The sequence below is a fragment of the Entelurus aequoreus genome, linkage group LG10, assembly GCF_033978785.1.
Source record: "Entelurus aequoreus isolate RoL-2023_Sb linkage group LG10, RoL_Eaeq_v1.1, whole genome shotgun sequence".
NCBI classification, from domain to species: domain Eukaryota; kingdom Metazoa; phylum Chordata; class Actinopteri; order Syngnathiformes; family Syngnathidae; genus Entelurus; species Entelurus aequoreus.
Genome location: NC_084740.1, coordinates 56,155,804 through 56,182,587, shown reverse-complemented (window position 1 = coordinate 56,182,587; position 26,784 = coordinate 56,155,804). Strand labels below are relative to the sequence as shown.

The window sequence follows — 26,784 nt, the reverse complement described above, 5'->3', positions numbered from 1 at the left end:
TCCCAGCGTGGCCCCAACGTGGCCCCAACGTGGCCCCAACGTGGCCCCAGAGTGGCCCCAACGTGGTCCCAACGTGGTCCTAACGTGGCCCCGACATGGCCCCAACGTGGCCCCGACATGTCCCAGATGTGGCCCCAGCGTGGGCCCGACGTGGCCCCGACGTTGGTCCCAGCGTGGCCCAGATGTGGCTCCGACGTGGTCCCAATGTGGCCCCAACGTGGCCTTAACGTGGCCCCGACGTGGTCCCAATGTGGCCCCAACAGTGGGACACGCTCACATAAAGTGGACTGAAAACTGCCCCTGCATGTTTTGTTTTGTTATGCCTCAACCTGTTACTACACACACACGCACACACACACACATAAAACACATATGCAAAGACCAATATCATGCATCCCCGTTGTATCACTGGCACCTCTGCAGTTGTGTAGCAGTGTTGTGTTGTCAAGGAGGGCCACACAGTTGTGTAGCAGTGTTGTGTTGTCGAGGAGGGCCACACAGTTGTGTAGCAGTGTTGTGTTGTCAAGGAGGGCCACACAGTTGTGTAGCAGTGTTGTGTTGTCGAGGAGGGCCACACAGTTGTGTAGCAGTGTTGTGTTGTCAACGAGGGCCACACAGTTGTGTAGCAGTGTTGTGTTGTCAACGAGGGCCACACAGTTGTGTAGCAGTGTTGTGTTGTCAAGGAGGGCCACGCAGTTGTGTAGCAGTGTTGTGTTGTCAAGGAGGGCCACACAGTTGTTTAGCAGTGTTGTGTTGTCAAGGAGGGCCACACAGTTGTGTAGCAGTGTTGTGTTGTCAAGGAGGGCCACGCAGTTGTGTAGCAGTGTTGTGTTGTCAAGGAGGGCCACACAGTTGCGTAGCAGTGTTGTGTTGTCAACGAGGGCCACACAGTTGCGTAGCAGTGTTGTGTTGTCAAGGAGGGCCACACAGTTGTGTAGCAGTGTTGTGTTGTCAACGAGGGCCACACAGTTGTGTAGCAGTGTTGTGTTGTCAAGGAGGGCCACACAGTTAGGTAGCAGTGTTGTGTTGTCAAGGAGGGCCACACAGTTGTGTAGCAGTGTTGTGTTGTCAAGGAGGGCCACACAGTTAGGTAGCAGTGTTGTGTTGTCAACGAGGGCCACACAGTTGTGTAGCAGTGTTGTGTTGTCAAGGAGGGCCACACAGTTAGGTAGCAGTGTTGTGTTGTCAAGGAGGGCCACACAGTTGTGTAGCAGTGTTGTGTTGTCAAGGAGGGCCACACAGTTGTGTAGCAGTGTTGTGTTGTCAACGAGGGCTACACAGTTGTGTAGCAGTGTTGTGTTGTCAACGAGGGCTACACAGTTGTGTAGCAGTGTTGTGTTGTCAACGAGGGCCACACAGTTGTGTAGCAGTGTTGTGTTGTCAAGGAGGGCCACACAGTTAGGTAGCAGTGTTGTGTTGTCAACGAGGGCCACACAGTTGTGTAGCAGTGTTGTGTTGTCAAGGAGGGCCACACAGTTAGGTAGCAGTGTTGTGTTGTCAACGAGGGCCACACAGTTGTGTAGCAGTGTTGTGTTGTCAAGGAGGGCCACACGGTTAGGTAGCAGTGTTGTGTTGTCAAGGAGGGCCACACAGTTGTGTAGCAGTGTTGTGTTGTCAAGGAGGGCCACACAGTTGTGTAACAGTGTTGTGTTGTCAACGAGGGCTACACAGTTGTGTAGCAGTGTTGTGTTGTCAACGAGGGCTACACAGTTGTGTAGCAGTGTTGTGTTGTCAACGAGGGCCACACAGTTGTGTAGCAGTGTTGTGTTGTCAAGGAGGGCCACACAGTTAGGTAGCAGTGTTGTGTTGTCAAGGAGGGCCACACAGTTGTGTAGCAGTGTTGTGTTGTCAAGGAGGGCCACACAGTTAGGTAGCAGTGTTGTGTTGTCAAGGAGGGCCACACAGTTAGGTAGCAGTGTTGTGTTGTCAACGAGGGCTACACAGTTGTGTAGCAGTGTTGTGTTGTCAACGTCCATTGAAGTGCTTTCAGCTGCAGCCTGAAGAGTTCAGCAGGTTCTTTCTGACGCCGCTTGTATCCACGCCACACCAAACTAAGCTGGGAAAGGACCTTAATGCCATTGCTTTCTACATTACCATGCACTTGTCAGTTCACACACACACACACACACACACACACACACACACACACACACACACACACACACACACACACACACACACATACACACACACACACACACACACACACACACACACACACACACACACACACACACCCAACAATGAACTCTTTGCACCCTTGGGGGTTGGGGATGTTTTTAAGGGACCGGGCAACATCGCAGGGTTGACAATGGCCTTTGTGTGTTTGTAAAATAATATTGCTGAAATACACATGTGTGTGATCCGCAGCAAGCACGTAAGCCCTACGACGTTCGGGACGTGATCGAGCAATACTCCCAAGGTCATCTCAACATGATGGTGCGCATCAAGGAGCTGCAGAGAAGGTGTGCTCTCTTCTTTCAACCTCTCTTTTTCACTTTATTCTCTCTTTTACGCTTGGTTTTTTTGTCTTTTTTATTGTGGGCGCCACTTTTTTCTTTTTCTTTTTTTTGCTAACAAGCTCCCACCCTCTAATTAAACAAAGTGGCTTGTTTACCGAAAAAGAAAGAACTCTTCAAAACAAAGTTTTAGTTGTTTTCCTCCACCACTAAATGCAGCAATATGACTCCATTTGGACTTTCAACTTGATGGTGACTCTTCATGAATCAGATGTGTAAATATAGTATATATCATTGTGTATGTATAATATTACTGTGTAAATATAGTATATATCATTGTGTATGTATAATATTACATTGTATATATAGTATATATCATTGTGTATGTATAATATTACAGTGTATATATAGTATATATCATTGTGTATGTATAATATTACAGTGTATATATAGTATATATCATTGTGTATGTATAATATTACTGTGTAAATATAGTATATATCATTGTGTATGTATAATATTACAGTGTATATATAGTATATATCATTGTGTATGTATACTATTACAGTGTAAATATAGTATATATCATTGTGTATGTATAATATTACTGTGTAAATATAGTATATATCATTGTTTATGTATAATATTACAGTGTATATATAGTATATATCATTGTGTATGTATAATATTACAGTGTATATATAATATATATAATTGTATGTATAATATTACAGTGTATATATAGTATATATCATTGTGTATGTATAATATTACAGTGTATACCGTACTTCCTTGAATTGGCGCCGGGAATATGGTATTCGCATGCCTCGAATTACAGCCGGGTCAAACTCGTTTCGCAAAATAATTAGCGCATGCTTGGCACTTCCGCCGGGTCAAATATGAGTCATTAAATGACTCCCGCCTCCTGGTGGTAGAGGGCGCTAGTGATCCTTCTTGCGATTGCTGGTACTGCAGAAGACCAGTGCTGCAGAAGAAGACAACAAGCAGCAAGAGTGCGCAGCCATTGTTTGCTTGCATTTTTACCATGGAGGATTACATATCTAAAATAAAACAGTTTTCTAAACTGGAATTTCAATCGAAGCAGGAGGTAATACTTAAAAGGAAGATCTCCATCGAGACAGAGAGACTTTTAAAACTGAAGAAAGATAAGGAAGACTTCTATAAACAAGTTATCCATGCTTTTCTTCAAAAGGAGCTGCACATGGACTTCATTTATACCTAAAGGTAAGACTATAATAACGTTTTTTTTAATTAAATGTGCTTTTCATGATAAGGTAAGCGCCGGAGTGAGAAGAGGTTTTAAAATAATTAGCGCATGCTTGCCCATCCCGCAGGCTTCTGGTAAGCGCCGGAGTGACAGGAGGTTTTAAATTAATTAGCGCCCCGGCGGCTATTCAAGGAAATATGGTATATAATATATATAATTGTATGTATAATATTACAGTGTATATATAGTATATATCATTGTGTATGTATAATATTACAGTGTATATATAATATATATAATTGTATGTATAATATTACAGTGTATATATAGTATATATCATTGTGTATGTATAATATTATAGTGTATATATAGTATATATCATTGTGTATGTATAATATTACAGTGTATATATAGTATATATCATTTTGTATGTATAATATTACAGTGTATATATAGTATATATCATTGTGTATGTATAATATTACAGTGTATATATAGTATATATCATTGTGTATGTTTAATATTACAGTGTATATATAGTATATATCATTGTGTATGTATAATATTACAGTGAGTACATCCCCTCACATTTGAGCAAACATTTTGTTATGTTGTCAATACTATAGAAGTTTAGAGTAGTCAGTGTAGAGCTTGTACAGCGGTGAATATTTACTATCCGCACACTGCCATTTAGATGATTGTCGGGTGCACGAGTGCTGCCTGCACTGGAGAGCTGTGGTTCATTGGCCCCGTTTGCACTGGACAACAAATTGTGTTTTGTATCCCTCAAATGACACAGATTGGATATTTGTTGTCATCACAACATCCAGTTTTGGCAGCGCTGTCCGCTGAGCAAAATATTTTTTTGGCGACCAAATATTGTGCATCAATAGTGCACAAATATCTACAGCTATAGACGTCGGCTTTAACACTGCGCTGTCAATAAATACATTATTCTGCCCTCGCTACTGGTTTCCAGCGTGTGCAGATAGTTAACAGCATGAAGAAAAAGAAGCTCCAGTTTTTGTCGAGGATTGATGTTCCTTCTTTTGAATTACTTTCCTTCCTTAGTTTTATTTTTTTACACTTCTTCCTTCATTTAGTTTTGTAAGACTAAAAGTAGAAACATAAAATAAACATTAAGAAAAGTATAACGTCCATTGTGTTTATTACATTAGTAAAATAGAAGGTTTAGTGTTTGCATACTCACAAAATAAACTTCAAATGTTTACACACACAGAAATGACACAACATTCACACACCAAACATTGTATGTGACTCATCACTATTAGCGTTGTCGTCCTCTACTGGTCAAATGTAGTACTACATGTATTCAACGAGGTTGATCTGCAGTTACTCTCAGACAAAAAACATCACAAAATCAGCAATTTTAATACAAAAAGTAAATATATTTTTGCACAAATGATATCTACGAAGAAATGTTGGACTAAGTTTGGTGATGAAGTTTACATGCTGGGATGTCTAGCGTTGTTGCTGCTAGTCGGGATCAATGTGTCCGTCACTTAAAAGGTCCGACAGAAAACAATGACTGGAACACTTACTTGAGGATAGAACATTCATACTTTGTTGTCCAGTCCTTCTTAATAGTCCTATTTGTGCAATTTAGATTTGTTTTCCATGGTTGAATGAGTCGTCTCCTTCTACTCACCCACTGCTGCTTCACTGTTGCCCCCTGCAGGGTGGCGGGAGTACTGCATGCATGATCAACCCTAGTTTCAATGCTTTCATCAAGCATATTTGGGTGATGCTCGGCGGGCCAAATAAAAAGCTTTGGTGGGCCGGATGTGACCCGCAGGCCACCACTTGATTAGGCCTGCTATGTGTAATATTTGAAGATAAGCATAAATATTGTATGATTCCAAATAAATAGCAATGGTTAAAGGACTGGAAATGTTGTGTACGCTGTGGCGTGTTCGCTTACATGTTACGTGCCTTGCCTAAGTTATTTACCTAAGTTATTTACCTAAGTTATTCACATAAGTTATTCACATAAGTTATTCACATAAGATATTCACATAAGATATTCACGTAAGTTATTCACGTAAGTTATTCACGTAAGTTATTCATGTAAGTTATTCACGTAAGTTATTCACGTAAGTTATTCACGTAAGTTATTTATGTGAGTTATTCACATAAGTTATTCATATAAGTTATCCACGTAAGTTATTCACAAAAGTTATTTTACCTTAGTTATTTATGTAAGTTATTCACACAAGTTATTCACGCAAGTTATTCACGGAAGTTATACACGCAAGTTATGTAAGTATTTTATGTAAGTTTTTTTACGTAAGTTATTCACATAAGTTATTTATGTAAGTTATTCACATAAGTTATTCACATAAGTTATTCACGTAAGTTATTCACGTAAGTTATTTATGTGAGTTATTCACATAAGTTATTCATATAAGTTATTCACGTAAGTTATTCACAAAAGTTATTTTACTTTAGTTATTCACGTAAGTTATTTATGTGAGTTATTCACATAAGATATTCACATAAGTTATTCACGTAAGTCATTCACGTAAGTTATTCACGTAAGTTATTCACGTAAGTTATTTATGTGAGTTATTCATATAAGTTATTCACGTAAGTTATTCACAACAGTTATTTTACCTTAGTTATTTATGTAAGTTATTCACGCAAGTTATTCACAGAAGTTATACACGCAAGTTTTGTAAGTATTTTATGTAAGTTTTTTTTACGTAAGTTATTCACATAAGTTATTTATGTAAGTTATTCACATAAATTATTCACGTAAGTTATCCACGTAAGTTATTCACGTAAGTTTTTTATGTGAGTTATTCACATAAGTTATTCATATAAGTTATTCACGTAAGTTATTCACAAAAGTTATTTTACTTTAGTTATTTACGTAAGTTATTCACGTAAGTTATTAATGTGAGTTATTCACATAAGTTATTCACGTAAGTTATTCACGTAAGTTATTCACAAAAGTTATTTTACCTTAGTTATTTACGTAAGTTATTCACAAAAGTTATTCACGCAAGTTATTCACGCAAGTTATTCACGCAAGTTATTTACGCAAGTTATGTAAGTATTTTATGTAAGTTTTTTACGTAAGTTATTCACATAAGTTATTTATGTAAGTTATTCACATAAGTTAATTTACCTTAATTATTTATGTAAGTTATTCACATAAGTTATTTTACCTTAATAATTTATGTACGTTATTTTTGTAAGTTATTTATGTAAGTTATTCACACAAGTTATTTATGTGAGTTATTCACATAAGTTATTCATATATGTTATTCACGTAAGTTATTCACAAAAGTTATTTTACTTTAGTTATTTACGTAACTTATTCACATAAGTTATTTATGTGAGTTATTCACATAAGTTATTCATATAAGTTATTCACGTAAGTTATTCACAAAAGTTATTTTACCTTAGTTATTTACGTAAGTTATTCACAAAAGTTATTTTACCTTAGTTATTCACGCAAGTTATTCACACAAGTTATTTACGCAAGTTAAGTAAGTATTTTATGTAAGTTTTTTACGTAAGTTATTCACATAAGTTAATTTACCTTAATTATTTATGTAAGTTATTCACATAAGTTATTTTACCTTAATGATTTATGTACTTTATTTTTGTAAATTATTTATGTAAGTTATTCACATAAGTTATTTATGTAAGTTATTCACACAAGTTATTCACGCAAGTTATTGATTTAAGTTATTTACGTAAGTTATTTACATAAGTTATTTATGTAAGTTATTCACGTAAGTTTGTTTATGTAAGTTATTCACGCAAGTTATTCACGCAAGTTATTCATTTAAGTTATTTACATAAGTTATTTATGTAAGTTATTTACATAAGTTATTCATATAAGTTATTCACGTAAGTTATTCACAAAAGTTATTTTACTTTAGTTATTTACGTAAGTTATTCATGTAAGTTATTTATGTGAGTTATTCACATAAGTTATTCATATAAGTTATTCACGTAAGTTATTCACGTAAGTTATTTATGTGAGTTATTCATATAAGTTATTCACGTAAGTTATTCACAAAAGTTATTTTACCTTAGTTATTTATGTAAGTTATTCACGCAAGTTATACACGCAAGTTTTGTAAGTATTTTATGCACGTTTTTTTACGTAAGTTATTCACATAAGTTATTCACGTAAGTTATTCACGTAAGTTATTTATGTGAGTTATTCACATAAGTTATTCATATAAGTTATTCACGTAAGTTATTCAGTAACGACTTCCTTGTTCATTCACCGAACTTCCTTAGTTTTCACTTGATGGACCTGCGCATGCACGTGACATTAGGGCCATATGGGGGCCACATTAGGGCCATATGGGGGCCAAATTTGGGCCATATGGGGACCACATGGGGGCCTGTGTGAGTTAAAGTATACTGGAGTCTGATAAAGATCACATTTTACTTGTAATCTCAACAGAAGCTGGAAAAAAATGGGATTTCTAAAAAATGGGATGGAGTCCACTTTGGCCTCCAGTTGAGGAGAAGTGTGCAATATTTTGGTGCTCACTCGTGTTGCAAGCTATTAGTGGCTGTGTGTTGATGGTACATCTATACAAGCTGTACGTTGACTACTCTAAAGTGTATACAAGTGTCCTTTTATATATGAAATAGGAAAAATATCTGCTGAATTTCCCTTCACACCATTTTTTTCATGTGTGTGTTTTATATCTGATAGTAAATTATTATTTTCATGTGTGTTTTATATCTGATAGTAAATTATTATTTTCATGTGTGTGTTTTATGTCTGATAGTAAATTATTATTTTCATGTGTGTGTTTTATATCTGATAGTAAATTATTATTTTCATGTGTGTGTTTCATGTCTGATAGTAAATTATTATTTTCATGTGTGTGTTTTATATCTGATAGTAAATTATTATTTTCATGTGTGTGTTTTATGTCTGATAGTAAATTATTATTTTCATGTGTGTGTTTTATATCTGATAGTAAATTATTATTTCCATGTGTGTTTTATATCTGATAGTAAATTATTATTTTCAGGTGTGTTTTATATCTGATAGTAAATTATTATTTTCATGTGTGTGTTTTATATCTGATAGTAAATTATTATTTTCAGGTGTGTGTTTTATATCTGATAGTAAATTATTATTTTCACGTGTGTGTTTTATATCTGATAGTAAATTATTATTTTCATGTGTGTGTTTTATATCTGATAGTAAATTATTATTTTCATGTGTGTTTTATATCTGATAGTAAATTATTATTTTCATGTGTGTGTTTTATATCTGATAGTAAATTATTATTTTCATGTGTTTTATATCTGATAGTAAATTATTATTTTCATGTGTGTTTTATATCTGATAGTAAATTATTATTTTCATGTGTGTGTTTTATATCTGATAGTAAATTATTATTTTCATGTGTGTGTTTTATGTCTGATAGTAAATTATTATTTTCATGTGTGTGTTTTATATCTGATAGTAAATTATTATTTTCATGTGTGTGTTTTATATCTGATAGTAAATTATTATTTTCATGTGTGTGTTTTATATCTGATAGTAAATTATTATTTTCATGTGTGTGTTTTATATCTGATAGTAAATTATTATTTTCATGTGTGTTTTATATCTGATAGTAAATTATTATTTTCATGTGTGTGTTTTATATCTGATAGTAAATTATTATTTTCATGTGTGTGTTTTATATCTGATAGTAAATTATTATTTTCATGTGTGTTTTATATCTGATCGTAAATTATTATTTTCATGTGTGTGTTTTATATCTGATAGTAAATTATTATTTTCATGTGTGTTTTATATCTGATAGTAAATTATTATTTTCATGTGTGTTTTATATCTGATAGTAAATTATTATTTTCATGTGTGTGTTTTATATCTGATAGTAAATTATTATTTTCATGTGTGTGTTTTATATCTGATAGTAAATTATTATTTTCATGTGTGTGTTTTATATCTGATAGTAAATTATTATTTTCATGTGTGTTTTATATCTGATAGTAAATTATTATTTTCATGTGTGTTTTATATCTGATAGTAAATTATTATTTTCATGTGTGTGTTTTATGTCTGATAGTAAATTATTATTTTCATGTGTGTGTTTTATGTCTGATAGTAAATTATTATTTTCATGTGTGTGTTTTATGTCTGATAGTAAATTATTATTTTCATGTGTGTTTTATATCTGATAGTAAATTATTATTTTCATGTGTGTGTTTTATATCTGATAGTAAATTATTATTTTCATGTGTGTGTTTTATGTCTGATAGTAAATTATTATTTTCATGTGTGTGTTTTATGTCTGATAGTAAATTATTATTTTCATGTGTGTGTTTTATATCTGATAGTAAATTATTATTTTCATGTGTGTATTTTATGTCTGATAGTAAATTATTATTTTCATGTGTGTGGTTTATATCTGATAGTAAATTATTATTTTCATGTGTGTTTTATATCTGATAGTAAATGCCATGTGTGCTAGCTACAAATAGAACATCTTGACTTCAGCTCACTCACTCACTTATTTTTGCCTTTTTTCCCACTCTTCTTCCTCCTCCTTTCCTCCTCCTCCTCCTAGGCTGGACGGCACACTGGGCAAACCGGGCATGTTCCTGCCAGGTAAGCAGCAGAGTCAAAGAGTCAGAGTCAAAGAGATAAAGAGTCAAAGAGTCAGAGAGTCAAAGAGTCATAGAGTCAAAGTCAGCCATCACGTCAACACACACAAACTCTGCCAGACTAAATATCCTTCACCTCTTTTGCTTTTTGTTTATAAATAGAGGAGAAAGGTTTAAGTCCAGCACGTGTAATTTAGAATGTGACAAGTTCAAATTGTGCTCACGACTCAAACCTGACTGACTCTTTTTTTCCGCTGTGAAAAGCATTAGTGTTGAAATGTTACGTGACTTATGTTGACCCTGCAACTCATCATTTTACACTTTGGTTTCATGTCAACTGTATCCAAAATCATTTGAATAAATACATGTATACAGTAGAAAGGACCATTCACATGGCCCCTTATTTGTTGCAGTTTACCAGACACATAAAACGTGAAAAATTGGGGGGTGCACGATCCACTTTAGATGGCAGTAGAATGTTGAATATCTTAATATGGGTTCTGTGGCAATTCCGTCTTTGACCACAGTACCAGTTGCTATGCCGAGTGGCGCTTTCCATCATTTTCAGTAGACTGCATTGCAAAATGAATCACCCCCCGCCCCCCCCACTCCCTCTTCCTCTCACTTGAGATCCACCCAGGATTGGGGCCATATGAATCCCTTCCATACTGTATATATTACATTCAAACCCCTCACTTAGCCATATTTGTAGAGTGGGACTTTTTTGGTTGACTTCCATCCATCCATTTTCTACCGCTTGTCCCTTTCGGAGTCTCAGGGGGTACTGGAGACTATCTCAGCTGCATATACAGTATGTGTACATATATATGTATATATTACATACATATGTGTACATATATTACATACATATATGTGTACATGTATTACATACATATGTGTACATATATACATACATACGTATGTGTACATATATTACATACATATGTGTACATATATGACGTACATATATGTGTACATATATTACATACATATGTGTACATATATGATGTACATATATGTGTACATATATACATATTTTACATACATATATACATATATTACATACATATGTGTACATATGTACATATATTACATACATATGTGTACATATATACATATATTACATACATATGTGTACATATATTACATACATATGTGAACACATATTACATACATATGTGTACATATGTACATATATTACATACATATGTGTACATATATTACATACATATGTGTACATATATTACATACATATGTGTACATATATTACATACATATGTGTACATATATTACATACATATGTGTACATATATGACGTACATATATGTGTACATATATACATATATTACATACATATATACATATATTACATACATATGTGTACATATGTACATATATTACATACATATGTGTACATATATTACATACATATGTGTACACATGTACATATATTACATACATATGTGTACACATATACATATATTACATACATATGTGTACATATACACATATATTACATACATATGTGTACATATATTACATACATATGTGTACACATCTTACATACATATGTACATATATTACATACATATGTGTACATATATACATATATTACATACATATGTGTACATATATTACATACATATGTGTACATATATTACATACATATGTGTACATTTATGACGTACATATATGTGTACATATATACATATATTACATACATATATACATATATTACATACATATGTGTACATATGTACATATATTACATACGTATGTGTACATATATACATATATTACATACATATGTGTACACATATACATATATTACATACATATATACATATATTACGTACATATATGTGTACATATATTACATACATATGTGTACATAAATACATATATTACATACATATATACATACATTACATACATATATGTGTACGTATATTACATATATATGTGTACATATATTACATACATATGTATATATGTATACATATATTACATACATATGTGTACATATATACATATATTACATCCGTATATTACATACATATATGCATATATTACATACATATGTGTACATATATATATATATATGTGTACATATATTACATACATATTTGTACATATATAAATATATGTGTACATATATACATATATTACATACATATTTGTACATATATAAATATATGTGTACATATATTAAATACATATATAAATATTTTACATACACTACCGTTCAAAAGTTTGGGGTCACATTAAAATGTCCTTATTTTTCAATGAAGATAACTTTAAACTCGTCTTAACTTTAAAGAAATACACTCTATACATTGCTAATGTGGTAAATGACTATTCTAGCTGCAAATGTCTGGTTTTTGGTGCAATATCTACATAGGTGTATAGAGGCCCATTTCCAGCAACTATCACTCCAGTGTTCTAATGGTACAATGTGTTTGCTCATTGGCTCAGAAGGCTAATTGATGATTAGAAAACCCTTGTGCAATCATGTTCACACATCTGAAAACAGTTTAGCTCGTTACAGAAGCTACAAAACTGACCTTCCTTTGAGCAGATTGAGTTTCTGGAGCATCACATTTGTGGGGTCAATTAAACGCTCAAAATGGCCAGAAAAAGAGAACTTTCATCTGAAACTCGACAGTCTATTCTTGTTCTTAGAAATGAAGGCTATTCCACTAAATTGTTTGGGTGACCCCAAACTTTTGAACGGTAGTGTATGTGTACATATATTACATACATATGTGTGTACATGTATACTGTACATATATGTGTACATATATACTGTACATACATGTGTACATATATACTGTACAAAAATGTGTACATATATGTGTACATATATGTGTAGATATATTACATCCATATATTTGGCATTGAGTAGATGTTATGTTGGTAGCTGTGAGGGCCCCAAGCAGACTTTATTACATTCAGTTGCTGACAATAAGTGAGAAGTAGTAAAAATAAAAAAGGGGCCCCTTCTACAGCCAATATGACCGACCATAGGGGGCCCCTTTTCTCTCTTTTTATATTTCTGGGAGCAGGGGCCCCCTCAAATATTTGCCTCCCTTGATTGTGTGCCCTTTCTGGCCTTATGGCAAATGTTGGGACAGCTTCGGTGTGGAAGTGACATTTGCAGAGTGTCGCTGGGAGAACACACACACACTTTTGCAATATAAAAACAAGAAAGAAAAAAAAAGGTCAAAAATGAGATAAAGTTAGTTCAGCTGTTGCATGTGTGATCCACTTACTGCAAGCCATCATTTCACTTGCACTCACTCATTAACGTCGGCGGCTACGAGTCCTTGTTATTCACTGGCATACAAAAAAAAGGGGAATCACAGACAAATATTCCACTTCATGAAAACAAGACTAAATATTTATTTCCTTTCCTGCCTCTCACTTTCCTTTTGGCTTTCATCTCAAGTCTGCCTGTGCTAGTAAATACTTTGATTTGCTGTGGATGCACTTCATTACAATTCAAATAATTAATAAAATGTACAACTTAATAAAAACATATATTTATATATAAGTGGATGCAATTCATTCAAATTAAAATAATTAATAAAATATACAACTTATTAAAAAATATGTTTATATATATCTGGATACATTTATTACAATTAAAATTATTAATAAAATATACAACTTATTTAAAAAATATGTTTATATATATATGTGGATGCAATTCATTACAACTAAAATAATTAATAAAATTTTCAACTTATTAAAAAAATACATTATATATATATATATATATATATATATATATATATATATATATATATATATATATATATATATATATATATATATATATATATATGTGGATGCAATTCATTACTATTAAAATAATTAATAAAATTTACAACTTATTAAAAAATATTTGTATATAATTTAAATAATTACAATATTAAAATGTTTACTATTATCATATTTATAATAATATATCTTAATTGTGCTTATTTAAATCATGGCTTCCTTTTATCTGCATTTTCTCTGTGCACATTTATTTCATGACATTAAATGTGAAAAAATGAAAAATAACTTGCAATATAAAAATGCTGTTTTTTATAACTGCCACATATACTTCATTTATAAGTTTAGTATTTTTTAATTTTTTTATACGCATTTCACCCATCTAAGTAAACATTTTATTTTTATTTCCGTGCATAGAAAATAAACGTATAGAAATAAAAATATAACATATAGACATACTTTTGTATATTATTACTTTGAACTGTTTTATATTTTAATTTTTTTTTACCTGTAAATCTTTTTTGAGTGCACTGAAAAGCGCTACACCAAATAAAATGTATTATTATTATTATTATTATTATTTTATAAATCAACTTAAATATCAGTAAACATGTTAAATCATTTCAATTATTAGCCGTACTTCCGCTCGTATTAAAGGAGATACATGGTGGTCACCATGGCGACAGCAAATACATGCGAGCTAACATGACACCGCAGTGTTTCTGTAAGGGTCATTTTAAGGTCGAGGAAGGTCATTCGTATGGCCCCATTTGTGGCGGTTTACCTGACACAGGAAACGTGACGAATTGGGGAGGTGCACTGCCCACTTCAGCCGCCAGATGGCAGTAGAGTGTCTTGAGTAGCTTCAAATGTGTTTTGTGATGGAGTGGCACTTTCCATCATTTTCTGCAGATGGCATTGCAAAATAAACCACGCCCCCACCTTCCTCTCACGCCATGTGACTCCTCGCCCAATATGTCAGCTTTCAAACAACGGGTGTTGTCAACAGAGGTCAGGAAGAATCCAAAGTGAGCTTTTTGTTGTGTCTTCATAAAAGTATTGCTAATATTACGCTGCTCTAGGGTTAGCGTCACATTTTCTTTTCTTTTTTTGCCTTCATTAAAAGGGACAAGCGGTAGGAAATGGATGGATGGTTGCCTTCTGTTGTGGCCTCACACGCGCACACAAAAAAAGCAAAATAAAGCGTAAAACATAATACAAGGAGTGTCCTGGCTGGTCCATCCAAATGATAAATTTTAATTCATGTACTATTATTATTATTGTTGTGTTGTATTCACACTACATGTTAGTATTGCAGCTAGACGCAAAGTCAAAATAGGTTCAAAAAAATTCCAGTTCTATGGTTATCATCACGTTCTTCCTCTTTGCTATCATTGGCAGCCTTGTGTTGTGTTGTTGGCGTCACTCACTAAATATGTGGAATAAGTCATGTTGGCGTCACTCACTAAAAATATGTGGAATAAATCATGTTGGCGTCACTCACTAAAAATATGTGGAATAAATCATGTTGGCGTCACTCACTAAATATGTGGAATAAGTCATGTTGGCGTCACTCACTAAAAATATGTGGAATAAATCATGTTGGCGTCACTCACTAAAAATATGTGGAATAAATCATGTTGGCGTCACTCACTAAAAATATGTGGAATAAATCATGTTGGCGTCACTCACTAAAAATATGTGGAATAAATCATGTTGGCGTCACTCACTAAAAATATGTGGAATAAATCATGTTGGCGTCACTCACTAAATATGTGGAATAAATCATGTTGGCGTCACTCACTAAAAATATGTGGAATAAATTATGTTGGCGTCACTCACTAAAAATATGTGGAATAAATCATGTTGGCGTCACTCACTAAATATGTGGAATAAATCATGTTGGCGTCACTCACTAAAAATATGTGGAATAAATCATGTTGGCGTCACTCACTAAAAATATGTGGAATAAATCATGTTGGCGTCACTCACTAAAAATATGTGGAATAAATCATGTTGGCGTCACTCACTAAAAATATGTGGAATAAATCATGTTGGCGTCACTCACTAAAAATAAGTGGAATAAATCATGTTGGCGTCACTCACTAAATATGTGGAATAAATCATGTTGGCGTCACTCACTAAATATGTGGAATAAATCATGTTGGCGTCACTCACTAAAAATATGTGGAATAAATCATGTTGGCGTCACTCACTAAATATGTGGAATAAAATATGTTGGCGTCACTCACTAAAAATATGTGGAATAAATCATGTTGGCGTCACTCACTAAATATGTGGAATAAATCATGTTGGCGTCACTCACTAAAAATATGTGGAATAAATTATGTTGGCGTCACTCACTAAAAATATGTGGAATAAATCATGTTGGCGTCACTCACTAAATATGTGGAATAAATCATGTTGGCGTCACTCACTAAAAATATGTGGAATAAATCATGTTGGCGTCACTCACTAAAAATATGTGGAATAAATCATGTTGGCGTCACTCACTAAAAATATGTGGAATAAATCATGTTGGCGTCACCCACTAAGTATGTGGAATAAATCATGTTGGCGTCACTGAATATGTGGAATAAATCATGTTGGCGTCACTCACTAAATATGTGGAATAAATCATGTTGGCGTCACTCACTAAATATAAGGAATAAATCATGTTGGCGTCACTCACTAAATATGTGGAATAAATCATGTTGGCGTCACTCACTAAAAATATGTGGAATATATCATGTTGGCGTCACTCACTAAATATTTGGAATAAATCATGTTGGCGTCACTCACTAAAAATATGTGGAATAAATCATGTTGGCGTCACTCACTAAATATGTGGAATAAATCATGTTGGCGTCACTCACTAAATATTTGGAATAAATCATGTTGGCGTCACTCACTAAAGATATGTGGAATAAATCATGTTGGCGTCACTCACTAAATATGTGGAATAAATCATGTTGACGTCACTCACTAAAAATATGTGGAATAAATCATGTTGGCGTCACTCACTAAATATGTGGAATAAATCGTGTTGGCGTCACTCACTAAAAATATGTGGAATAAATCATGTTGGCGTCACTCACTAAATATGTGGAATAAATCATGTTGGCGTCACTAAATATGTGGAATAAATCATGTTGGCGTCACTCACTAAATATGTGGAATAAATCATGTTGGCGTCACTCACTACATATGTGGAATAAATCATGTTGGCGTCACTCACCAAATATTTGGAATAAATCATGTTGGCGTCACTCACTAAATATTTGGAATAAATCATGTTGGCGTCACTCACTAAATATGTGGAATAAATCATGTTGGTGTCACTCACTAAATATGTGGAATAAATCATGTTGGCGTCACTCACTAAATATGTGGAATAAATCATGTTGGCGTCACTCACTAAATATGTGGAATAAGTCATGTTGGCGTCACTCAATAAATATGTGGAATCAATCATGTTGGCGTCACTCACTAAATATGGGGAATAAATCATGTTGGCGTCACTCACTAAATATGTGGAATAAATCATGTTGGCGTCATTCACTAAATATGTGGAATAAATCATGTTGGCGTCACTCACTAAATATGTGGAATAAATCATGTTGGCGTCACGCACTAAAAATATGTGGAATAAATTATGTTGGCATCACTCACTAAAATATGTGGAATAAATCATGTTGGCGTCAATCACTAAAAATGTGGAATAAATCATGTTGGCGTCACTCACTAAATATGTGGAATAAATCATGTTGGCGTCACTCACTAAATATGTGGAATAAATCATGGTAGCGTCACTAAATATGTGGAATAAATCATGTTGGCGTCACTCACTAAATATGTGGAATAAATCATGTTGGCGTCACTCACTAAAAATATGTGGAATAAATCATGTTGGCGTCACTCACTAAATATGTGGAATAAATCATGTTGGCGTCACTCACTAAATATGTGGAATAAATCATGTTGGCGTCACTCACTAAATATGTGGAATAAATCATGTTGGCGTCACGCACTAAAAATGTGGAATAAATCATGTTGGCGTCACTCCCTAAATATGTGGAATAAATCATGTTGGCGTCACTCACTAAATATGTGGAATAAAATCATGGTGGCGTCACTAAATATGTGGAATAAATCATGTTGGCGTCACTTACTAATATGTGGAATAAATCATGTTGGCGTCACTCACTAAATATGTGGAATAAATCATGTTGGCGTCACTCACTAAAAATATGTGGAATAAATCATGTTGGCGTCACTCACTAAAAATATGTGGAATAAATCATGCTGGCGTCACTCACTAAAAATGTGGAATAAATCTTGCATGTTGAAGGTTTCAACTCCACCTTTTTGCTTGACTTTATGAGGTCACACTTTCCCACAACATGTAGATTGAACCTCAATGGGTGAGGTTTTGTATTTTATGACACATCAACAGCTCCACACCACGTTAAAAATAAATATAGTAGGGCACGCGTGTCAAACTTAAGGCCCGTGGGCCACATGTAACCCATCACATCATTTAAAGTGGCCCGCCAGAGCCTGGAAATAATATGTTGTTCTTTTCCTACTAAAAGTATTTGTTTTTTCCAGCCCAGCAGGCACACGACATTGATACAACGTTGATTATACGTATATGTCCTTTAAAACTGACTTTGACACATTGTTGCAAAATAGTTGTATTTGTAAACTGATACAACGTTGATGTCCAACATTGGATCCACGTTGTTGGTTGGAAAATGACCACATTTCAATGTCAAATCAACTTCACAAACTTACATTGAATAAACGTTGTTTCAACGTTACTTTTGAATTGCTGAAGGTCAGGACTTATTTCAAGAAGTTGTCAACGTTGTTTTCATGTCTTGTGCCTGCTGGGATTTTGCCGTAAAAAAACAAAAGCATGCGTATAAAAGCATCTATTTTCAATAGTATGTAACAATGCCACCAAATAGTGTATTCACATAATTGAAGGTTAAAACAGAAATAAATGCTAACATACCAGCTTGACTTATCATTTCAAAGCAAGTTAAAAATGACAATAGATTTTACAGTAAAACTGACAGTTTTTCAGCGTAAAAACAACTTTGGTGCCATTTCTTTTTTGCATTTACAGTAATACTCTTAAAAACAGCCGTGGATTTTACAGTAAAAAAAAAAACTGTAAATTTATGGTGACTGAGCTGCCAGTTTTTTACAGTAACATCCAAAGATTTTTTTGCAGAGTACGTAGACAAATATAATAATCAAATGCATAAGCAATTAAGTCATATTATGAGTTGAATCTTTATTTCTTTGTATATTATTTATGCTTACAAGTGGCCCTCGAAGGGCAATGTGGCCCTCAATGAAAGTGACTATGTTACAATCTTGTATGTCATGTTCACACTAGTATTGCAGCTAGTCAAATAAGGTTACATTTCCTGTTCTATGGTTATCATCACATTCTTCCTACACACACACACACACACACATCTGTATTCCGCTCCAGTCGGCACGTGCAGGTGTGTTTAACTCCCTCATGGCGTCTGTCATTTGCCAGGTAAAGGGGAAGATAAGGAATTCCCGACCATCGGAGCGCGACTGATCCGTCTTGAAGAAAAGGTAAGGCACGCTTTCCTGCCGTGTGTTTTAAGATAAGGTAAGGCACGCTTTCCTGCCGTGTGTTTTAAGATAAGGTAAGGCACGTGTGTTTTGGGTGGACAGGTGGGATCATGTTTGGGTGTGCGTGTCATTACCTGCCTTGTAAGGAGGATGAGTGAGTCAATGGTGGTGTGCCATCACCACCATCACCACCACCAGCAGTCTTTCTCCATCTTTGACTGGGCGTGGCCTGACCATGTGACCATTGTGCGTAGGTATGTCGGCCGCCATGGCGACAGCGGGTGATGCCAGCCTGACGTCTGTCTGTCTGTCCGGGCAGCATTTATGTGGTTAGCACCCGTTGAAGCGGTGTGTGCTTATTATTTATGTGGTTAGCACCCGATGAAGCGGTGTGTGCTTATTAGTCAGCGGGTGTTTTCCCAGCCCCAAATGACACGGGTGTGATGTGTGTCGCTGGTGGGCTGGCAGCTTTGCTGTTTGTTGGCTGGAATTAGGACGTGCGGCTCTTGGAAATGTGCTGTTGACTCATGTGCAAACCACTGATATATATTATGTTATCCACATGATTCTCTGGAGTCACGCTTCATTTCAGGGAATAAGGCAACAACAACATTAAATGGGACAGTAAATAATAGTTTTTTTAAATTTCCACAGCAGAAATGTTAGTCACATATTTTCCATGGACCACCACATCATATATTCTTCTTCTTCTTCTTCTTCTTGTCGTACTGAAAGGTTAAATAGCCATGAATAAATGTGTCATTTGGAGGCAGCACTGATCATTTCATCAATATCAAGCAAAATATTTCAATCATCAATCATCAATTATTCATGGATCTATATTTTGCATTAATTCATAGATAATAATAATAATAATATATTTTATTTGTAAAAAGCACTTTACATTGAGTAAACAGCCTCAAAGTGCTACAGTGTATAAAAATAAATAAAAAGATAATACAAAAAAATTAAATAAATAAAAAATAAAAATAAAAACTAGAACAGCCAAATAGCTAAAGCTAGTATGCATATATCTAAAAAAAAAAAAAAAAGGGATTTTAAGCCTCTTTTAAAAGCATCCACAGTCTGTGGTGCCCTCAGGTGGTCAGGGAGAGCGTTCCACAGACTGGGAGCGGCGGAGCAGAAAGCCCGGTCTCCCATTGTTCGTAGCTTTGTCCTCGGAGGTTATATAATATATGATATATAATGAGGTTATATAATATATAATATATAATATCTCAGGTTTTTAACTCTTCATTATTCTTTATTTTTCCACTTATTTTATTTGTTCTATTTATTAATATATATAATTGTTTAGGGATGTCCCAATCAACATGTTCGGCTTCTGATCCCAATTAAATGTTTTGGCTTCACATCCGGTTCCATTTCGGGTGTCAATCCGACACTTTGACAATAGATTCTACACGTGAAAATATTTAGTAGCAAATAACTAAAGTCAACAACATTCCATGTAAAGATGTTTAATATTATTGTCATTGTAATTATTCACTTTCTGATCATGATTGAATAACAGTTGTGATTACTCCAAATGAATCATAGTGACCTTGTCATTAATCACATTTAAAAATGTATCATTGGACAGCAATAGTACAAATGAACGTATTATTTCAGACTGTTGTTAAGGGACAAGCGGTAGAAAATGGATGGCCATCGAGGTAACATACAGCGTGTTAGGACCACTCAATCAATGGCCATCGAGGTAACATACAGTGTGTTAGGACCACTCAATCAATGGCCATCGAGGTAACATACAGCGTGTCAGGACCACTCAATCACTGGCCATCGAGGTAACATACAGCGTGTTAGGACCACTCAATCACTGGCCATCGAGGTAACATACAGCGTGTTAGGACCACTCAATCACTGGCCATCGAGGTAACATACAGCGTGTTAGGACCACTCAATCACTGGCCATCGAGGTAACATACAGCGTGTTAGGACCACTCAATCACTGGCCATCGAGGTAACATACAGCGTGTCAGGACCACTCAATCAATGGCCATCGAGGTAACATACAGCGTATTAGGACCACTCAAGCAATGGCCATTGAGGTAACATACAGCGTGTTAGGACCACTCAATCACTGGCCATCGAGGTAACATACAGCGTGTTAGGACCACTCAATCAATGGCCATCGAGGTATCATACAGCGTGTTAGGACCACTCAATCAATGGCCATCGAGGTAACATACAGCGTGTTAGGACCACTCAATCACTGGCCATCGAGGTAACATACAGCGTGTTAGGACCACTCAATCACTGGCCATCGAGGTAACATACAGCGTGTTAGGACCACTCAATCACTGGCCATCGAGGTAACATACAGCGTGTTAGGACCACTCAATCACTGGCCATTGAGGTAACATACAGCGTGTTAGGACCACTCAATCAATGGCCATCGAGGTAACATACAGCGTGTTAGGACCACTCAATCACTGGCCATTGAGGTAACATACAGCGTGTTAGGACCACTCAATCAATGGCCATCGAGGTAACATACAGCGTGTTAGGACCACTCAATCACTGGCCATCGAGGTAACATACAGCGTGTTAGGACCACTCAATCACTGGCCATTGAGGTAACATACAGCGTGTTAGGACCACTCAATCAATGGCCATCGAGGTAACATACAGCGTGTTAGGACCACTCAATCACTGGCCATTGAGGTACCATACAGCGTGTTACGTCCGGCTGAAGAATGCTGACCTGACCTAAATAGCATCTCAATTAGGGAAGTAAATTGCAGCGAGGCCAAATACTGACAATACTTGACTGTTTGTTGTGAGTCCATCTGGAAGACATTTAGGGCCCCTCAGCTTTAGAAGGATGGCTTGGGTGTGTGTACAATGTGTGTACAACGTGTGTACAATGTGTGTACAACGTTTTTGATTGATTGAGACTTTTATTAGTAGATTGCACAGTGAAGTACATATTCCGTACAATTGACCACTAAATGGTAACACCCCAATAAGTTTTTCAACTTGTTTAAGTCGGGGTCCACTTAAATTGATTCATGATACAGATATATACTATCAGATGTATACTATCATCATAATACAGTCATCACACAAGATAATCACATTGAATTATTTACATTATTTACAATCAGGGGTGTGGAGGGGGGGCGGGGGGGGGGGGTAGGGTATGGACAGCAAGTAGTGGACAGAGAAAGAGAGAGAGAGAGAGATCAGAAGGCATAAGAAAAAGTATCTGCATTTGATTGTTTACATTTGATTATTAGCAATCCGGGGAGGGTGTTAGCTGCCTGGAGGTGAACTTTTATTGCGGTTTTGAAGGAGGATAGAGATGCCCTTTCTTTTACACCTGTTGGGAGCGCATTCCACATTGATGTGGCATAGAAAGAGAATGAGTTAAGACCTTTGTTAGTTCGGAATCTGGGTTTAACGTGGTTAGTGGAGCTCCCCCTGGTGTTGTGGTTATGGCGGTCATTAGTCTAACTAGTTTGACATGTACTTCGGTATCAGGGAGGTGTAGCGGATTTTATAGACTAGGCTCAGTGCAAGTTGTTTAACTCTGTCCTCCACCTTGAGCCAGCCCACTTTAGAGAAGTGGGTAGGAGTGAGGTGTGATCTGGGGTGGAGGTCTAGAAGTAACCTGACTAGCTTGTTCTGGGATGTTTGGAGTTTAGATTTGAGGGTTTTGGAGGTGCTAGGGTACCAGGAGGTGCATGCGTAATCGAAAAAGGGTTGAACGAGAGTTCCCGCCAGAATCCTCATGGTGCTTTTGTTGACCAGAGAGGAAATTCTGTAGAGAAATCTCGTTCGTTGGTTAACCTTTTTGATGACCTTGGTTGCCATTTTATTACAGGAAAAATTAGCCTCTAGAATGGAACCTAGGTAGGTGACCTCATCTTTCCTGGTGATAACAATGTCAACTACTTTTATGGTGAAGTCATTGACTTTCTTAAGTTTGATGTGGGACCCAAAACAGGATGGATTCCGTTTTACCCAAGTGTATGGATAGCTTGTTGTCAGCGAGCCAGGTGCAAGTTCTACAGAGCTCAGCACTGAGGATTTTCTCCACCTGTGACTTGTCCTTGCCGGATACCAGCAGGGCAGAGTCATCCGCAAACAAAAACAATTCACAGTCGCATGCCGATGACATGTCGTTTATTTATATTAGGAACAGTAAAGGTCCCAATATACTGCCTTACGTGTGTACAATGTGTGTACAATGTGTGTACAATGTGTGTACAATGTGCATGTTTGAACTGTAATTAAACACAATTGGCCTTATATACAGTACCCTACATATGCTGGATACTTAAATATACAAATACAACACACACACACACACACACACACACACACACACACACACACACTGTATGTCCAAGCAGCTGCCATTGATGATGGGGAATGGCTCCAGCCATAGGAATTGTGTGTAACCTGGGGTTGTGTGTAATTGTGTGTAACCTGGGGTTATCTTTAAGACGACTTGTGCAGCAATAATGCGTGTGGAAGGTTTTTTCTGGTGTGAATAAAACTGACGCAGCAAAAGTGGGGGTTTTGAGATATTTATGTATATTGTAAATATTAAAGGGAGAAGGTTAAGGGGGAAAATAGTATAAATGAAATAATAAATGATCTTAATTGTTAGTAGTTTAATCAAAGAACTGTTGACATGTCAGGGTTTTTTTTTCTGTTTAAAAAAGTTATTTTTAAGTTCATTTATTTCCTTTATTCCTTCCTACCAGCTTGTCACTTCTTACGAAGAAATCTGATGGTCGGAATCAAACCCGCACAAAACACCTGCAAAGAGGCCAGAAACGATCAATTAATTCATTGTTCAACTTGCCGGTAAATCAGTTGGATATGCTAATAAGCCGCTACTTTTTCCCTACACTTTGCACCCTGCGGCTTATTAAACGGTGCGGTTAATTTATGGATTTTTCTTCGCTGACGGCCATTATAAAAATGGTATTTAAAGAAAACAAAACATGCAAATACGCCGAAAAGTTTTGTTTTATCATTTGTGCTGTGGCGCCATCTTTTGGATGAGTTTGGTCACTGTAGTGTCCTAGTGGTTAGAGTGTCCGCCCTGAGATGGGTAGGTTGTGAGTTCAAACCCCGGCCAGGTCATACCAAAGGCTACAAAAATGGGACCCATTACCTCCCTGCTTGGCACTCAGCATCAAGGGTTGGAATTGGGGGTTAAGTCACTAAAAATGATTCCCGGGCGCGGCTACGCTGCTGCCCACTGCTCCCCTCACTTCCCAGGGGGTGATCAAGGGGATGGGTCAAATGCAGAGGACAAATTTCACCACACCTAGTGTGTGTGTGACAATCATTGGTACTTTAACTTTAACTTTTAACTTCTGTTTAGTGCTTTCAACCGGAAGTATAAGTGTCGTGCAGTCTTTTAGCCATCCATAAAGTTTTTACTCGTATGGATTCTTCATTCATCACTCCGAGCAACGTTTTTAAGTTTTACAATACAACTAAAACTGTTCATACTTACTAAACCGTCCCATGTGTGACGTCTGTAGGAGTGTTTTCGTGCATATTTGTACGTGTTATCGTGATATAAAGAAGCTTGCGTCGTTAGCAATAGCTAACATGCTAACACGAGTGTCTGTGTTCATATTATTAACTTACATTCTTTTTGTATAGTTTCACTTTCACAAATTCCTCAGTAAATTCACCAAGACGTCACCGTGGAGTTATCGAGTCTGTTTAGCTGATTGGAGAGCTAGCTTGCGCAGCTAGTGGGTCCATGACCACGACTTCTGTTTTGTTTGATCAGCTGTTTTACTGCCGTGTTACAGACACTGTTTGGAAACAATAAATTTTTGTAAGTAAACATTTAGAGAATATTTCTGTGTAAATAACTAATTTCGCAACATATACTGTATGTCTGCGGCTTATAGTCGGGTGTGGCTAACATGTGCAAGCATATTTTTCCCCCTAGTGGGCGTGGCTTCGATACCGGTGCGCTCTATAGTCCGTAAAATAGGATAATCAGTGTTTAGGTGACATCTGTGACTAGTTAGTAATATCTTGTCATTCCTCAAGTGAAATATCTAACATGATCGCCACTTTAAGTCGTCCAATGTAGAATTTGACCAATTTGTTTGAGGAAAAACATCACATAAAACATCACATTGTAGATCAGTGGTTGTAAACAATGTTCTGTCCTGTGCACCTCTGTCTTTTTGTGAATACTTAGGCCTACTAGGCTACTGTATTTGAATGTTGGTCATTATGATGGTACCTGGAGAGACAAGTTCTTTCTGAGAACCACTATTCTTTTACATGTCCTCATGACCTATTGTAACCCAAGAGCTGTGTACGGTTGGTCCTATTTTCTTATTAATTAAATCAAGCCCCGGGCAGCACGGTGGCACAGGGGTTAGTGCATGTGCCTCACAGTACGAAGGTCCTGAGTAGTCCTGAGTTCAATCCTGGGCTCGGGATCTTTCTGTGTGGAGTTTGAAGGTACTCTGGCTTCCTCCCACCGCCAGAAAAAAAAAAACATGCACCTGGGGATAGGCTCCTCCCACCTCCAAAGACATGCACCTGGGGATAGGCCCCTCCCACCTCCAAAGACATGCACCTGGGGATAGGCCCCTCCCACCTCCAAAGACATGCAACTGGGGATAGGCTCCTCCCACCTCCAAAGACATGCACCTGGGGATAGGCCCCTCCCACCTCCAAAGACATGCACCTGGGGATAGGCCCCTCCCACCTCCAAAGACATGCACCTGGGGATAGGCCCCTCCCACCTCCAAAGACATGCACCTGGGGATAGGTTGATTGGCAACACTAAATGGTCCCTAGTGTGTGAATGTTGTCTATCTGTGTTGGCCCTGTGATGAGGTGGTGACTTGTCCAGGGTGTACACCGCCTTCCGCCCGAATGCAGCTGAGATAGGCTCCAGCACCCCCCCGCGACTCCAAAAGGGACAAGCGGTAGAAAATGGATGGCTGGATGGGATAATTGAAGCCCTGCTGCAGATGTGTGTATGTTGTCCAAGCACAAATAAAGACACTAGTACTATAAGAAGACACTAGTACTATAAGAAGACAC

General features: G+C 36.2%; 1 protein-coding gene across 5 annotated transcripts in view; it reads left to right on the top strand.

The window, feature by feature from the left end:
- kcnq1.2 (potassium voltage-gated channel, KQT-like subfamily, member 1.2) overlaps positions 1-26,784 on the top strand; it is a 435,625-nt gene that overhangs the window by 268,882 nt on the left and 139,959 nt on the right. For 3 of the 5 annotated variants that reach the window (XM_062061243.1, XM_062061246.1, XM_062061245.1), the window contains exons 17-19: positions 2,371-2,465; positions 10,275-10,315; positions 19,652-19,713. In XM_062061243.1, coding sequence (XP_061917227.1) covers positions 2,371-2,465; positions 10,275-10,315; positions 19,652-19,713 — 198 coding nt within the window. Of the gene's footprint in view, positions 1-2,370; positions 2,466-10,274; positions 10,316-19,651; positions 19,714-19,815; positions 20,920-26,784 lie in introns of those variants that run through there. The other 2 variants (XM_062061244.1, XM_062061242.1) reach the window with 1 other exon arrangement.